The 18,116-nt window shown below is 37.1% G+C and overlaps 1 protein-coding gene across 1 annotated transcript in view; it reads right to left on the bottom strand.

Annotated features, from left to right (window-relative positions):
• The window catches only part of MAN2A1 (mannosidase alpha class 2A member 1), a 161,164-nt gene that overhangs the window by 22,930 nt on the left and 120,118 nt on the right, over window positions 1-18,116 (bottom strand). Inside the window, exons 17-18 of the mRNA XM_007110943.4 lie at window positions 4,259-4,392; window positions 1,308-1,449 (exon numbers count right to left, since the gene is read on the bottom strand). Of these exons, the coding sequence (XP_007111005.1) occupies window positions 1,308-1,449; window positions 4,259-4,392 (276 nt within the window). The remainder of the gene's footprint in view (window positions 1-1,307; window positions 1,450-4,258; window positions 4,393-18,116) is intronic.

Below are 18,116 nucleotides of genomic sequence, written 5' to 3'. Positions count from 1 at the left end.
CCAGGGAAGCCCTCAAATTGTTTTTATGTCCATAGCTCTCTTGATCAGGGAAGTGAGATAATACTGTTCGGTTCATGACTGCTTGAATCCTAAGGTCTAGTCCCCTATTTCAGTAGAGCCCAATTTTGAGAATTTAAGGCAGAGTTTAAAAACGGGTAGCTCAGGAGTCATCTCTGACACAGAGGCTTTATGTTCTGATTTTTAAAAAATTATGTCACAAGTTACAGAATGGGCAACTTCTCATAAAATTCCAGACTTCTAGGCTTTTCTTCAAAAACTGAAAAATTTGGCAACACTGGGCCCCTTTCCCCAAGGTGACAAGTAGCTGACACCAAGCAGTGGCTACCCCAGTGTACAGGGGGGATGTGCTCCGCAATTCACTCAAATCCCAGCACTCCCCACTGGAGCCCTGACATGAGGCCATTATTATTTTTATAACTGTATTCATGTCTTCATGACATGATCTCATGATTTTGTCTAATGAAGGCCACAAAGAAAAATGGTAAGTAGTAAGGTTTTCTGTGTGTGGAAGTACAGAATGCATGTATATACCTAATATAAATAGTGGGTTTGTATGCATATGCCCAATATAAAATGAATATGCCAGGCATCTGTACACATTTATTATCTGCCTGGCTCCGTAACATGCTTGTCTTAGCAACTCTTAGTATGTAAGGAAAGAAGAGCAATAGACATGTATAGGATAATTAAAAATATGTATTATGAGGGACAAAGTCTCCCAATAGAAAGTTCTAAAAAAAATCAATCAGCATCTACTATCTATTTTCTCTTTCTCTCCATTTCATTCTCTCTTTTGGAATCTGTAAAGTCATGTCTGTCACCTCTTTATCCCCATATCTCTACTCCCTTTCTTCTTTTTAGGTGGTAGTATCCTAGAAGGATGGGATTCAGAGAAGGACCTAAGTTTGAACTGTAACTTTCCACCTTTACAAACTTGGTTAAGTTATCTGAACTCTATCTAAACTTAGTTTAATTTGAGTCTGAATTTCCATTCCAATCAGTCACAATAATGACAGACTTCTGCAAACAATGAGCCATCAGGAGAAGTAAATTATCTTTAAAAATAATCAGTTTCATGGACTTTTAGGTCCCTCTTTTTTCATCTGAAGATTAAGGAAATTTATTGTTTTACATTGGTCTCACAAAGCTCAAAATTAACTAACAGTCTGGTTCTCAAAAGAAGATAGCTTGTGACTGGGGATGATAATTAATACATATGACCAACAGAAAGATTATATACTGGGGAGTGAAACTTATAAGAGCAAAAAAGAATCTAAACAACACACCACTTTTCAAACTCGAAACACCTAAAGACTGAGCAGAGAGCAGGGTCAAGCGATGCTCAGCATCCTGGACATATGCCATTGTAGTCATCGGATAAACGTTCGCCTGAAGAGGCAATTTGCTCAGTGTCATTCTAGGTTGAATCTGTAAGACCAAACAGTTCTCGTTAAGGAAAAAAAAAAATCAAGTGATACTTACACATGTACTTAAAAAAACTACTATCAACTACAGATGGTTTTTCTTCCAAACAGAAAAAAGTACAGCATCTTTCTTGTCCAATAGAACAGCTAACTTAGAAATGAAAACATTCTTCAAAACAATATGAAGAAAAATCATGAGCATCTTAGAAAACAATTTTTAAGTGAGAAAGGTAGAACTTGTCCAGATTTTTAAAATAAGCATTAGTATTTAAATTCAGAATAAAAATCCTTAACAAGTCTTCTAGCTCTCCAATATCTGCATAAAACAAATTATGAAGGTATTAAGGATTCATTTCTCATTTACATCTAACATACTGCTTTTGTAATGAAGGCTAAGCATAATAGCTCTCTATCCCCTTTCAAGAAATATCTCTTATGATTCTTGAATCAGTTTTAATAAATACCACACATCTCCTCACCAAATCCTCCAACATACTATGTTATAATAATCAAATGCATATTTATATTTAAAAACTATTCAAGGCTTACTCTTCTTGTTTAGTTTCCATGTAGATAGTTCCAAATTCCAATTTTTCTTGGTCTAGTATCTGAATGCATGAAATACAACTCTAATTTTATATTTTGAGAGACTGACAATGCACTAAGCTGATCTGGGTCAAGGAGACTCACTCAAACCTCAGGAGGAGACATCAAACAGAGACTTCTGTTATCACAAATCTTATACCACATAAAAATGCCATCTCTTCTTTTAAACTCATGAAAGTTTGACATGAAACTCAGGAAAGGAGAAGTTCAACGTAAACATAATAGTTAACATGTACTGAGTAACCATTAATGCCAGGCACAGTATTGAGAATTTCACAGATAAGATCTTTAATCTTCACAACAACCCTGCAGTAGGTCGTTCAACTTACTTGTTCTGAATAGTGTCCCCCCAAATTCATGTTCGCCCAGAACCTGTGAATGTGATTTTACTTTGAAATATGGTCTCTGCAGATAAAATCAAGTTACAGGATTAGGGTGAGTGAAAATCTAAAGAATGGTGTCCTTACAAGAAATGGGGAATTTGGACACAGAGAGAGACATTCAGAGGCACCAGGAGACCATGTGACAGCACAGGCAGATATTGGAGTGATACGTCTACAAGGCAAGGAGTACCAAGGATTGTCTGCAACCACCAGAAGCTAGAAAATGCAAGGTTATACTTCCCTAGAGCCGATGGAGGGAGTGGGGACCTGCCTACATCTTGATTCTGGACTCCTAATGTCCAAAACTGTGAGAGAATAAATTTTTGTTGTTTTAAGCCACCCAGTTTGTGGCGGTTTATATCACAGCCCTAGGAAATTAACAAACTGGTGGAAAAAAAAACTGTAAAATGTTAAAAAAAAAAAAAAAAAGGAAGGAAGGAAGGGAAGCTAGTTAGCAAGAAATCTCCAATCCTGATCTTCCTACTCCATTTAGTTGTATACTTAAAAAAAAAAAGACATTTAAAACTGTCACAATTGGGTAGCTGTTACCCTCACGCCCCACCTGTGGGTCTAGATTTCTAGTTTGGCTCAAGTAACTACTCTTTTCAAAGCTTAAGAAATGGCCTATTCTAAAAAAGAGGAAACACTTAGGCTATAGACTTAAAAATAATATTTTCCTATTTATTAAAATGTTCGAACCTTGTAAAGAAAATTCACATTTTTATTAATTTTTACTAAGTTTTTTCATTCACGTATACACCCACACATATATATTACTGCTTCTGTAAGACTTTAAGAAAAGCCTTTCTTTTGTACACAAGGAAAATGAATCACCATAAAGCCAGGGCTTCATTTGAAAACCAAACAGCTGTAGAAGAATTAACATGTTAATTCAAAATGTATGCTGCAATTTTTATGCTCTGAAAAGGTTTAAATTTAACTTTTGCAGGAAATTGTAGAAGAGAAAATTATCACAATCCCTTCCACTCATCCCAGTTGAAAATCAAAGTAACAGCATTTGTGAAATTATTTCTATTCGTAGCTAGAAATTTTTAAAATGCTAATGCCTCAAAAACATGCTCATGTTTCTAATAGTATTATTTCAAAAATATTTTGTTTCACACATACACTGAATACAGAGATTTAGGTAACAATCAAAAGAGCTCTAGTAAATTAGAGAAATGACAATCTTAAAAATTTTTATGAATCAATTTTCCCATTACTATTTCAAACTATTTCATGAAAATTTTGACTAAATACACACCTACTCACATTTCTAAACTGATGTTTTTATTTGTATATCTAGGTCTATGTACACATATGTGTGTGTGCATATATGTACACACACATATACATCAGTAGAGAGTTTTCCTGAAATTTAAAAGAGCCCAGTATTAAATCATACATTTAAAAACATATGTGGAGTAAACTAAATATACACAGACCAATTCCTAATGAGGAAAAAAAAAGATATACTCCATCAGTCCCTAATTAATATTTCCTTTCTATTAGATAAATTCATATATATTTTAGCATCAAGGTATTTAACATGCGTAATGGTCACTAAATCTTCCTTTGAAAAAATAAATCCTTACAAATAGACATTTCACAAGATAGTCTTGCAAATATTTATTCTAACCTTGAAAATATGGTTGAATACAGAACCTAAAAGTGTGTTAAAATTCAGTTTTATTTTATTTATTTATTTATTTAATTTGCAACCTTAAGCATATTTTTTCAAAGGATCCAAAATTAACTGGCCCATGATCACATATAAACATTACATATTATAAACATTACTTAAACATTTTAAAGGGAAATTACCTGGTATCCATTTAGGTCAGTATAAAATCTATTTTGGTTGTTGATGCTAGAAGAGATTCTCATTGCAATCTCACGGTTATGTTCTTTACGGATGTCCACAATATTGGAAATTTCCACAGACTGTCCTTCTATTCCTAAAGTTAAAAAGAATATATACATTAATAAAAAATAATTGCCCCGCTTTTCTTAAATATGCTATACAGAACTCTTTCTAACATTACAGGTATTTTCCTGTTTCCTACTTCCTATCTTTACTATCTCTCATATGCCAAATAGTGTCACAATTCACCGTTTTTTAAATCAGACAATAGAAAACATTTATTCAGGGGCATATATAACTCAACAGAAGGATGAAGAGGCTAGAATGAGATAAATGTAGATGAAGTATAACATGCAAATGATTCCACAATGAGTTCCAGAGGGGAAAGAGGACATTAAATGAGAAAAGGTCAACCCACACTACAGGCCAATCCACCACTCATGTGCACTGCCACTCCCCAACAGAGCCATTCAAGCCTACTTCTTCACCAGGCTCTCCTCACACACTGGAAATTATGAGCAGTGAAATTTACACCCTAGTGGTTCAAGAGACAGTGTATTACTGCCCATGATCTATAGCCAGGAAAAGAGACAGGAGGTCCAATGCAATGATTTATAGCTAAAACTGGTATTACCATATTAGTATTTGTGGAGTATAATCTGGAGAGCTCCCCAGAACTTAAATCAATTTAAATTGAGTTTAGTGTGTCTTAGGATCCCTTGTTATGGAGTGATTCATTTTGCCCTTTACTATATAAAGCAGAGGAGAGCTTGAAAAAGTCCCAGATATATTGAACATTTTTATTTTTTTGGATAAGCCTAAAGTATTTACTAATTTCTATTTGTCATGCTACCCTAACTATACCTTCAGGTCCTCAGTGAACCCTTGGGTCTATTTCAGAGCTGGAGAGAGGAGTTATGAAGAAACCCAACCTCTTAATACAGATTGAGTGGATATAAAAGATACTGTAGGATCTTCTAAGAAAGAGAACGATTAGGAAAGTGGTCAAAGAAGAAAGATTGGCCATATCCTATTTCATACAGCTGAAGTTTTTTGAGGTTCCAAGAACCCTGGACACTTAACCACCGTTGTTTTTCATGACCCACCTCTCCCCCTTCTCACACACAATCTGTCACTCTGCTGAGAACCAGCGTACTCTTTAGAGAAAGAGGGCTGTGTTCAGAAAAGCAGGGAGGGGAGAAAGAGAGTGAGGAAGACCTTTTCCAGGAGCCAAGAAGAATCCCCAGAGTTTAGACAGCAAATAGAAAGGAAGTTTGGATCTGTGGGATTTGTGGAAAAAATGTAAATGCAGCTGGCTCAGCATTATAGGTTTATGTGAAAAGTACAACTGGAAATTGTACACCATAAATAATAATATGGTAACGATACTAAATGGGCTGCAGTTTCCATCAATATAATTTTCAGAATGCTCACAGAAATTCTCTTCTGGTAGATGTTGTCCTTCCAACTCAACAACGTCAACCAGAGCTAACTTCAGTTTCTTACTATGAGAAGCATGATCTCCATGGGTGGGGGAAGGAAGTGCCATTTTTTTTTCCTGCTTTATAGCCACAGTCTGAACCACTAACCTCTGCTAATTAAATGCATACATACATCTCCTTCTGAGAATTACCAGAAGAACCTGCCAACATAGCTGATCCAAACTTCTTCACCACTATTGGGAAGTTTGGGGGAGAAAAAAAAAAAGCAAGCACATATGCTGGTGATAGAACAATAGTGTGTTCTTTGAACTAGGAAATGCATTACTTTAAATGCAAACTTTCCTTCCAGTATACTTACTTACATTATCCAGAATATTTTTCTAAAACCAAATGAATTGTATGTAAAATTTTAAAAGACAAGCATCCACAAATGAACCAAAGATGCCCCAAACCCAAAATGTAGCACTAGAGATGCTAGTATTAATGCAGCATTAGGGAAGACAGCAGATGGCAAGTGACTCTACTTTACTGAAAGCATTCATAGGGTTTTTAGTACTGCTTTATGTTTCCTCCTCTCTAGATGGACTATTATCTCAGGGGTCAACAAAATGCATGAAATGAAATAAAGTCTTCACAAAGGAGACCATCATTAATTTCAAGGTATGTATCTCTGGGAAACATTTACAAAAAACATGCCTCGAGAAAAAATTAGTAATTTCACATTATCTCTAGCAATGATAAATTATTTCCATTGAGAAAATCATCTTTCTCAAGCTCAGTATTATGCTCAGATCCTGTTGGGGCAATAAACGCTTAAAGCTCCTTTAAAAGGAGCCTCGGGCTTCCCTGGTGGCGCAGTGGTTGAGAGTCCGCCTGCCGAGGCAGGGGACACGGGTTCATGCCCCGGTCCGGGAGGATCCCACATGCCGCGGAGTGGCTGGGCCCGTGAGCCATGGCTGCTGAGCCTGCGCTCCACAATGGGAGAGGCCACAGCAGTGAGAGGCCCGCGTACCACAAAAAAAAAAAAAAAAAAAAAAAGTAGCCTTCACGTCCATTCACAATTCAGCAAGACATTAATTTAAATTCTGTGCCAGAGTAGACTTAAAATAAGTTCAGACTTAATATACTTATTGTGAACAAACCAAATGAAACCTGTAATGGTAATAAAAGCAAGGAGGTATCCCTGAGTTCTCAAAGAAAAATAATTATTTTTAAAAGAAGAACATGTGTGAGGGAGAAAGAAGACTGCTGACTTTTCCTATTCTGTGTCAAGAATTCCTAAGATGTGTCAGTCCCAAAGAAGCTCATGGGATTGAAGGCAGACCTCCCCAGGAAGCAGAGGTACAAACCTAGTGGTCCTAGTGATATGCTGGATCTTTGCAGGATGTGGCGGCAAAAGATACTCTTACTAAAATGGTTCTACCTGAGCATAGATGGCCAGAGCTTTCTAAGTCCTTCTAGTTTTTCTTCAATCCTGGGAAAGAAAATAGCTCCTACTTAACAAGAGTAGTCCACGGAGGAGGGGGAGCGGGTGTGAGGCCATTCCCAGGTTTCAACAGAGAACTAAGTGCCCTTTTGCTAGCACCTCACACTCTGTGCCCTTGGAGAAGAGAGGATGGAGATTGTTTATCCTTACTAACACAGGCAACCCAAAGTAAAATTTAGCCAGTTCACAGGTGAAAAGCTATAACAGAGAAGCCAAACCAGTGTTTCAGAACCCTGGAGCTCTTTAATTTTTTCTCCCTAGAGCCTATGAGCTGCTCACAAACACAGACTGTCTTACACACTATCTCATATTTCAGTTTTAACAATGTTTTGGGCAGGTGGTCGGTGCTGAATCACTGTTAAACAGAATGAGTAAAGATGTGAGAGGCTCTCCCTCATGATGCGGAAGGTAACTGGCGGGGAGAAAGCAGATGGGCTATAGGTAAGGTTCAAACAGATAAAAGATGCGTAAGTACTTTCATTTTGAGCAAACACATGCATGTTAGAAGGTCAGTTCCTCAGGTATAGGGACCATGTCTTATTTATCTTTATGCTCCTAGCACATAATAGGTACACAAGAAATGAGTGAAGGGTTCAGCTGCATGGGGGAATGACAACAGCTAACAAGTACCAAGTGCTTACTATGTACCATACACGTACTATAGGTTTTACATATAATCATTCCTGACCCTAAGCCTAGGAGGAAATTATCTGCCTCAGATCACAAGGCCTGGCCGAACCAGGACTAAACCTCTCAACCATCATGTCTCAATAGCAGACCAACTACTGGAAAATGGTGAAATTACTTTGGACCAAGGATTGGGAAAAGCTTTGTAGGAATGCTTAAGTAGAGAGGAGAGCTCCAGATTATTTTCAAGCAAGGAAAGGGGGCACTGATCTGGGATCTGATAAGCTGCAAGAGTTACTGAATTGAGTGAAATAAAATTAAGGGACAAGGCTTGTCAGAACCCAGAACTTCTTTAAAACAATCCAAAAATCTCTTTTAAAACGTCAGTCACTTTAGAAGCCAAAAAAGTAATATATATTAAATATTAAAGACACATACCCTAATTACCTCTCTTATCTACCTAAAATGAACACTAATCACGAGCACAAGCATGTTTACAGTGCACTGGTGCCAAGAGTAAAAAAAAACCGGGGAAACATGCTAGATGTCCATCAACAGGCAAATGAATAATAAAATCAGGTACACCCATGCTATGGAATGCTGTGTAGCAAATGATAAGAATGAGGCAACTGTCTGTCCTGGCAGAGAAAGATCTGAGGGAAAAGCAAACAGAGCGTTTGCACAGTACGATAAACTTTATGCTGAAACAGACACAAACATAATAGTATACATTTCTGTAGGGGTGTGTGTGTGTGTGTGTGTGTGTGTGTGTGTGTGAGAGAGAGAGAGAGAGAGAGAGAGAGAGAGCGTGCAAATATCTGTATTACCTCTCTTGAGTAGTGGATAGGGGCCAGACAGATTCCAGAGAGACTTTATGTTATATCCATAATGTGTGAAATTTTTGTCAAAAGAGTATGTGTGTAAATAGACACACACACATACATGCATATAATTTGCATTTTATACATAAAAATAATTTTAAGCATTTTTTAAAAAGAATATTTTCTAAGATGGCAGGGAAAAATGAAACTAAGGAGGCAAGGGATCAGGGTTGGAAGGCAAGACCCTCTTGACTCCGTTGCTCAGCACTGGTCTTAAGGAACCCAAGAAACATACTCCTTTGAGTACGGAGAGAAAAACTGGAGGGCGCCTCTAAAACATCCCCTGTGCCTGAAAGAAGAGGTGGAGCAAACATCCAGGATGGTCTAATGACTAAGTCATGCAGATGGAAAGGCCGGGGTCATGGCTCTGAGCAGCAACTGAGGGCCTCTGGAGAATCCTAGGCATATCTCCTCTGCACAATCTACTCTCTTCACGTCAGATCATTCTAAAATCTATCTGGACCAGCCTAATTCAGCCCTCTCTACCTGCCTAGATCACCTTATTCTAACAATTCTGAAATGCAAGGCATACTTTTCCAAGGAATATAAATCGGACGCCTCTCTCACGACACTGAAGTAGTTATAGTAATGAGAGGCAGCAGCTTGGGGAAAAGAGCAAGGGAGAGCCCCTCTCTCACTCCAGCAAGAATCCAATATTTTATTAGTGGCACCCAATGTGTGCTTAGGACAAGTTATCAGATCAAGATGGAAAAACAGCAACTGGCCCACACCAACCTGGGAAAATGAAAAGTGATCGTGAGAGCCCTAAGAGAGGTGTTTAAGCCTTCAAACAAAAGTCCAACTGAAATGTGACATAGATAGGAAATCAAATATAAAATAAATCCTCAAGAAACCCACCCAAGATTTAAAGCAAGGTCTTCAGTGACTGTCCTTAAAATGTGTGCTCTGGGGCAAAAATGGAAGCTTGCTATCAACGTGCTGTCCTCATCCCTTTTCCTCAAATCTGTGTCTGAACGGAGAGAGGGACTGAGCCCTCATGTCATAGCAGAAGTAGGACAATAAAAACTGTCATGAAAAACCAGGGCTTCTAATTTTGAATATCTCCCCTTCAATTTTGGGGGTATTTTGTTTTGTATTTAAATGATCAAAAATATAAGAATAACTCTCCTAGTGTGCATTTACTTTGTGACATTGTTTTTGTAAACTTATCCAACTTAACTGGGAGTTGACACATGATTATTAATTAACACACACTGCTTAGTTTGACACATACACTTAAATGACAATTCTCACAACAATGATAAATTTAGTAGGTCAACATGTAGATAATGTTTCTAAAGAGCAAATATTATCATGACTATATTTAAAAAAAAACTGTACTCCCATCTGAAAGTACCAAGAATAGAAATGGTAGTAATTCCCACAACCGGATGAACTTTTTATCCATGTTGACTAACTCAACTTATCATCCATTACAAGATCTAATTTATCCTCTGAGGTACCTGCTGATTTCCCTGTAAATGTTCATGTTGATTATTTCTCCACAAGTGAAAATTTTAACATCTGCTTTCAGGAATACACAGTTTAGTAAATTTCATTCCAAGACTCAAATTTAAGAAAATAATGATGCATCACTGTGTTTCATTTATAAAGCACTAGATAAATAACTACCACTGCTTACTGATCAATGTATGAGCTAGGCACTAGTCTACATACTTTATGCTCTTCATTTCAATAATTCCCACAATGACACAAAAGTAAATGCATAATAAGAAAGGTATAGCATTTTGATCACACAGATTGCAAATTCTGGTTAAAGATTCTACCAATTAAGTATGATATATGCGAAAAAGGCCTAATAACTGAAACATACACAATAAAACTGGGAATCTGTCTTTTTTTTTCTAATAAACACTGATTTTAAAAAACAACAGGTTTTTTAGAAGCCCTGTTTTGGAGGAACATAACACCTACATCAGTAACATTCTTTTAAATCCAAAACAGACGTGGTCTAACTAACCTGGGAGGTGAATAAACAGCTCATGACCCACAGTCCAGACTTGGGCAGGTCTAGTACAGAGAAGGAAGGATGCTGGAGTAATCTCAGTGGTCTGCCTGGCTCCATACTGACAGTCACTCGAGTTGCCTACTTCCTGTTCTTGCAAACATGCTCTTTTCCAAGGTGCTTTTAGATAGGAAGCTCAGATTCCACTGAAACAGACCTGCCATGGAAGCATGTGGTTCTTCCTTTTTTTTTTTTTTAAACCACATTTTCACTATTCCTTCTCCTAGCTTAACCAAAAAAAGAAAAAAGAAAGAAAGAAAAAAAAGGCAGCAGCATGCCTCTCACCCACCCTAACTCAAGTGGGGCTGAACAAAAACAATCTGAAGTATTGGTGTCTGATTGAACTTCAACGACCAGGGAACAAATATTTTTGCAAAACACATGGTTTTCCAATTGTTGGCTTTCAACCAAATTGAAGGTTACCTAATAAAGCTGTCAGATGTAGATCATTAAAAATAATTGATTAATGTTTGGCAATAGATCACTGCGATTTATGGAATATAACTCAGAAGCAGTTCAAGAAATTAAATGGCATTCTCATAACTAAACTCCTTCAATTTCCACCTACTTATTTATGTTAGCAACATTCCTTTGCCTTACATTTATAAGAACAAAAAGAATAAAATCAATGCTGAAACCTATCTCTTCTAGCAATAAGTAACATTTACCAATGAATGCATAAACATTTAGGATACAAAGGGTACAATTCATGTCATTAGGAAAAATGTTTCTATTAAAGTTTATAAAATAAATGATCAAAGTGGTAATATATATAGATCAATTATATATTTTGATCAATCATATACTATAACAATTTTTATAACTCAATCCAGAAGAAATTTAATACTTCGAGTTTTAGGATGACAGAATTTTAAAACATATATATATATTTATTTATTTAAAACTATATATATATATATTTCTTTCAGAAGAATAAGGAAAAGTTGACCAATAATAAGACTCTCAAGCATAAAGTATTATATTAAGATAAAATTTGGTGGAGGAAGTAGAATTGAAATATGAGTTCAAGGAGAAAATAATGATATGAAATTTGACTGTTTAAGAAGAGTTTGTTGAGACTTTTAAAAAAATGCATGATTTGGGCTTCCCAGGTGGCGCAGTGGATGAGAATCTGCCTGCCAATGCAGGGGACATGGGTTCGAGCCCTGGTCTGGGAAGATCCCACATGCCGCGGAGCAACTAGGCCCGTGAGCCACAACTACTGAGCCTGTGCATCTGGAGCCTGTGCCCCGCAACAAGAGAGGCTGCGACAGTGAAAGGCCCGCACACTGTGATGAAGAGTGGCCCCCGCTTGCCGCGACTAGAGAAAGCCCTCGCATAGAAACGAAGACCCAACACAGCCAAAAAAATTTTAAATAAATAAATAAACAAATAAATAAAGTCAGAAGCTCTTAAAAAAATGCATGATTTAGTATCAAATTGCTACCCATTAGGGGCTTCCCTGGTGGCGCAGTGGTTGAGAGTCCGCCTGCCGATGCAGGGGACACAGGTTCGTGTCCTGGGCCGGGAAGATCCCACATGCCGCGGAGCGGCGGGGCCCGTGAGCCATGGCCACTGAGCCTGCGCGTTCGGAGCCTGTGCTCCGCAACGGGAGAGGCCACAACAGTGGGAGGCCCGCGTACCACAAAAAAAAAAAAAAAAAAAAATTGCTACCCATTGGATATGCTTATCTTAAAATGTCAATATTTACAGTACACCAAAAATAAAACCCTTTGCAAATATTTAAATGTATAAAGGAAAACTAGATGTCAAATTACAAATATGTAACAGACACAGATTCTTCAAATTCTTACAGGAACAAGGGAATTTGATCTCACCCACACCACTTCACACTTTGTGATACTCTTTTCCTCTTTTCTGCCCATTCAAGTGACATTTCTCTAAGACCTAGCATCTCAAAAACTCACTTCCTTTATCAAATCTTCTCCAAATCCCTCAACCCTCCAATGACCACTCTCTCAGCCCTGCACATCCTTCTTAAGGAGATACAACACTTATTGTGTGTCAGGCTTTATGTACATTAACTCAGTTAGTCCTCCAACACTCCTATGAGGAAGACTCTATTATTGTCATCATTTTCCGGATGATGAAACCAAGACCATGTAGGTAATAACCTGCACAAGGTCAAACACCTGGTAAGCAACAGAGCTGGTTTGGGAGCTGGGAATGAAATGTACATGGGCTGACTCTGGAGTCGAAGTTCTTAACCGTCACACTTCCCTGTGTTTCCCATTCCTATTCCCTTCATCTGAGTTTAGTACAATACATATTTGTGGGAGATGATCCTATTTCCCGCTAAGGAGCTATGCCTTCAATGCAGTAGCTGCTGTCAAACAGCCCCCAAGATAACCTCTGAGTTCTGAATTTGTGTAACCAGAATGTGCTTATAGTCCCTTAAAATAACCTTCCTTTTCATGCCTGTAGGGAATAATCAGATTTGACTCATAGCTACTTATTTCATTTTTTAAAAGTTCCAATTAACAGGAAAAAAATCCTTAGCAGTCAATTGCATATTATGATATTCCAAAAATGTTTTAATTACGTAAGTCTGCCTAGCCATAACTTACTTAATGCTTTTTACTCTTAAATCAAACTATATATGGAACGTAGTCCTGGGAAAAATGAGAGATTGATTACAAACCATTTTAATAGCCTCATGAATCTTTTTATGGAAATAAAAACAACTTCAGCCAAGCTGTGAGACCTTGTTTATAAGTGGAAGGACTCCAGGGATGAGGGCCCCAGGTTCAAGCATCCTTAGAAGATGAATTTAGAAGCAAGGAGTCAAGCACCAAAGAAACTTGATGTGAAAACAAGTGTTGTTAAGACTCTTTGATGGTGATACCTAATTGACCATCTAGTCTTTCTCTCCTAAGAAGTTAAAGAACAAACTCAAGGTCACTCTAGTTTGCTTAGAGGCGAAACTAAGAATTCAGATCTCTAATTCTAATCTCTAATTCTAATGTGATTCTCTTATATGTTTAACTGGATACAATTCATTTTGACTCTCCAGAAGTCAAGGGTCATGTTATGAATCCATATAGATTATATATTCAAAACAGAAGAAAAACAAGCAACCTGTCTTTGATTGCTAAATATGCCCTTGGAAGGAAATTATCAGTCATTTTAGCCAAAGGAAATTCTTTTCTTCCATACTTCTTGATGGCAGTTCATTACATATTACCCCCAGGCTATTGTGTACTTTCTTTTGGAAAGATCCATTACATGCAGTACTTTCATAATATGCTGGTGGAAAACAGGCAAAAGTATTTACTGCATTTAAGATATTTCTCCTCACGGTTGAAACATGGTTTACACAGACACACTCGCTCACAAACACCTGCCTAGGAGAACATAGTCCTGAGGGGGAAAAAAACCCTTGAAGGTACATATTAACAGATCTGGAACCTGAACCTTGTGCCAGTGAAAATGAGCATGATACATTGGTAACCCATAGCAACCTAATTCTTCAAAGTAGCAGTTTATGTCAGAAAATAGCACCAGTCTAATAATTACAACTCTGAAGACAAATGAAACTATGGCTCGTGAACGTCACTTACTGATAATAACATCACGGCAAGATACGTATTTTTTGTGATGGTAAAATAACAAATTACTATAACACAAGGTGGTACAGGGGTTTCTGCTTGTATTATATTCTATCGTACAGGGGTTATGGCTTGTATTATATTTTATCTTCTAATCTAAGATTAATGATAAAAGCTAAAGCAGCATATCTGGTAACATTTACAGCTTCAATTTAATGAAAGATGATTACACTACAAGAAAAGTTAATCCCCACCTCTCCCACCTTTTCCTCCAGAAAAATGTTATTTTCTACAAATGAAATAAACTTTTAGAAATCATAAAATAGTCCTAAAAGGGCATTTCATTAAGTTATGGTCACCATAAAAAGGATTTATTTAACTTGATATAAGGCAAAGCATGACGTTTCATTAGAAATCTCTGAAATTGCTCTGATCTTTCAAAGCTTTTAAAGCTTGTGAGCACAAAATTTCCTCTAATTTAATATTTTTAGAAACCTTTTGAATGTAATGTCTGAACAATAATGAAAATAAAAAGTGTTTTTAATAGCTTAAATGATGTTAAGAGAGAGACTTTAAACTGTACTGCTTATTATTTTCAGAATCTGGAGAGAACACAAATAGAGAAACTAAAGTTAAATACCAAACCAAGAACAAAACCAGAAGTCAGGCTGCACCCAGGCCTCCCAACTCAGTTTGTTTCAAAATCAACAATGATCACACAGTTTATGTAATTTGGGAAGTGTTGGTTGATTTTTGTCCTTGACTTTGTTTTCTGCTGAAGCTTAAATTGGGCAAAAGTTACTTTATGGAGAGAAGAATCAAAGAGTAACTTAAAAAGGAGATTGAGGAATTTAAATATATTTTGTCAGGTTTGCATTACCTTAGGTTTTAAAAGAATGTTTCAAGTAAATGGAATTTGATGAACGGATACTCAGTAAAGACAATCCATAAGAAAACTCATTTTCTGTTTCTTCACCCTTCTTGCTCAGAGATAATAAAATCTTTTGTGTGATTAACTGGTTTAGTAAACATACAATTTCAGTATGTAATAATAAAATATTAAGTCTCCCTCCCTCCAACCCCCACTGATCACGAATTTGGTACTAACAGGCTCTAGTCATTAACACTCATCCAAAAAACCATATCCACTCAGTTTAAAGGGGGCAAAATTAGTCTATGTCTGAAAATAGTTTAATAAGTTAAGTTCAAGAATAGATATTTTTGTTATCTTAAGAAATTTAAAACCAAAGCCAATCTATAAAAGCTTGGAAGTTGGCTGAAGTATTCGTAGCACCTAAGATCAAGAGTCAGTTTGTCTATGCATTTTGATCAATCACTTAGAAGCCTAGTTTACAAGAGGTCAAAGTTCAAAAGAGCTGTCAAGTATTTCTTAGTACAGACGCTTTAGCGCTGCATAACCAAACCCTTTTCAGGTAGTGTGAACACCTAAAGAGTCAAACACCCTGAAGATTTCACATCTCTGTCACAGGCCTGGGTTAGTGATTTAATTAAAACCCACTAAGACAGGATCCAGACAACCTGTGACCTCACGCAATAGTGTATGAAAGAAAAGGATAGATGGAAATGGGTCACAGAGGCTACCAAGAAAAGGCTCCATCTCCACAACTGGGCTTTTTTTTTTTTTTTTTCCCCAGGAGCTCAAATACAAACATGGGAGGCTATATGGTTTGGAAGAAAGCCTTTCAGGTGATCTAATAGCTCCATTTTTCACAAACTGTAGTCTTGTTGGGGAAAAAAAATGCTCTGGGCTTGAGACTGCAAAAAGAAAGATGGATCTGCCACTTTGAATAGTTACATATGCTGGTTTCAGGTTCAGTCAAAGCAAGTACAGTAAAACTCATCTGAACAGCACTTTAAGTTAACTTCACATTATATCTAACTTATTTATCTGTCACTTCCCACAAACTTCTGAAGCTTCCTGCTTCCAAGCTGCAAAAATCTAACATCAGGAAAAAAGGCTTGAGCTCAAGTTTATTCCACTCACTGAGACATCCAGAGGCAATCTGAGGTCTGCATATTTATTTTTTATTATTATTTTTGTTATGTTAATACTCTAAGTACTGCGTTCAAAACAACCTCTATTCCTTAACTGACTAATCAGAGCCAGCACTGCCACCTTGGAGAGCTGGGGTTCAGTGAATTCTCCGTGGCCCCTGCTCCTGCTAAAGGGCTGTTCGTCAGCCACTGGGCATTTCTGACTGCTCAGTAGGGGACAGGAGGGGAGGGGAAGAGGAGAAAAGACAAGCATTTAGTTCTGATGAGTGTGCGTTTATTGGAATAAGTAAAGGGGCCAAGTCAGAGCCTATTAATTTCCAAATTGGCCACTGAAGCATGACGGCAAGCTAGGCTACAGCCACAGAAGCAGAAGAGGGCCCTCTAATTTACAGAAACCACCCTTTGATATGAGACCCAGATCCCATGGCCAACAGAAGAAAACTCAGAAGTTGCATTGATGGACAGATGCAATTAAACAGAAGCAGAAGCAATTAAGCAAATACACCTGTTGAGAAGTTGGAATTTTTCTGATGAGTTGCTTCAGCAACTCTGAGACACAGCCTATCCCTACATATAACTGATGAAAAGCAATAGTAAACCAAGCCTGATGATGGAGATCTGTGCCAAACGGTGCCATGTTATATTCAAGGAAGAACTTCTCCATTAAAACACAATAGTTTTAAGCAAACTTAAAAGTAGATAAGCACATCTCCTGTGTGATCATGCTATTTTCTACCCATAAAATGAAACCTTTGGCCATAGCTGAAGAGGGAGTGTTAGGGCTCTAAGAAACAGTAAACAATGGCTTATGCAAGAGTACAAAGAGATAGCCAAAAATAGTGTTTCTAACTTAAAAGGTTTGGGGAAACTAAATAAAAGATTATTTCAAAACTACAAACTTTCTTGTAGGTAGCAAAGTGATTTCAGATAATTGCAAAAGACACAAAGTTAGTGTCTAATATGACTTTACCATCTTCTAGAAGAACTTTTACTTCTTAATTCAACATATGAATCATGGGTAATCCTGAAAACATATCACATTACTACCTAAGAAGTCACATGAGAAAGTTTGTCTCCACACCTGAAATTCTACCAAAAGGCAAACATCGTTGAGATTTGAAGTTTAAGAAAGTTAACTAAAAACAAAATCAAATTTAGACACTGAAATATGAAAACTGAACTTAGTTGTCCAAGAAATTCCCTGAACATAGCAGCCTTTGCTTCCCCACAATACCTAAAAAGTAAACAGTGCCTGCCCATTCATTTTATCACTGGTTTTGAAATGCTTTATTGTCTACCTGTCTAAAGATTCTGGGAAAGAATATTTTCCTTTTCTAATTTTTCATCTTAGCTAACAGCAACAAAACAGTTAAAGTGGCATTTTTATGAGGTCCTTTCTAAGAGAGTTGATATAATGGTAAATGGCCTGGTTGTCAGGATTAAACTTGTGGTTGGAAGAGTACTCCATTCTAAAAACAGCGAATTCAAAAATCAACCAACAAAACTGTACAATTCTGATATTGTTTGGGAACCACAGCTCCACCTAAATCCTATGGAAGGACCAGTGCCACTGTCCACAGTTCAGTTTCTAATGAGATCAAAGGCCTATTTCTTATCACTTGATTAACAAAGAAGCTGCTTCAATACTGTCCTAAAAGCAATAAAAGCTGCCTAATTTTATGCTCTACAAGCTAAAGAGTCATAAACAAGCAGAGAACATTTTTCTTTTAAAGTTAAATTCTAGTAGTACACTATGACAATACATTCTACA

This window comes from Physeter macrocephalus, chromosome 8 (assembly GCF_002837175.3).
Source record: "Physeter macrocephalus isolate SW-GA chromosome 8, ASM283717v5, whole genome shotgun sequence".
NCBI classification, from domain to species: domain Eukaryota; kingdom Metazoa; phylum Chordata; class Mammalia; order Artiodactyla; family Physeteridae; genus Physeter; species Physeter macrocephalus.
Note: the sequence above shows the minus strand (reverse complement) of the source record. Positions and strands in the feature narration are given on the sequence as shown.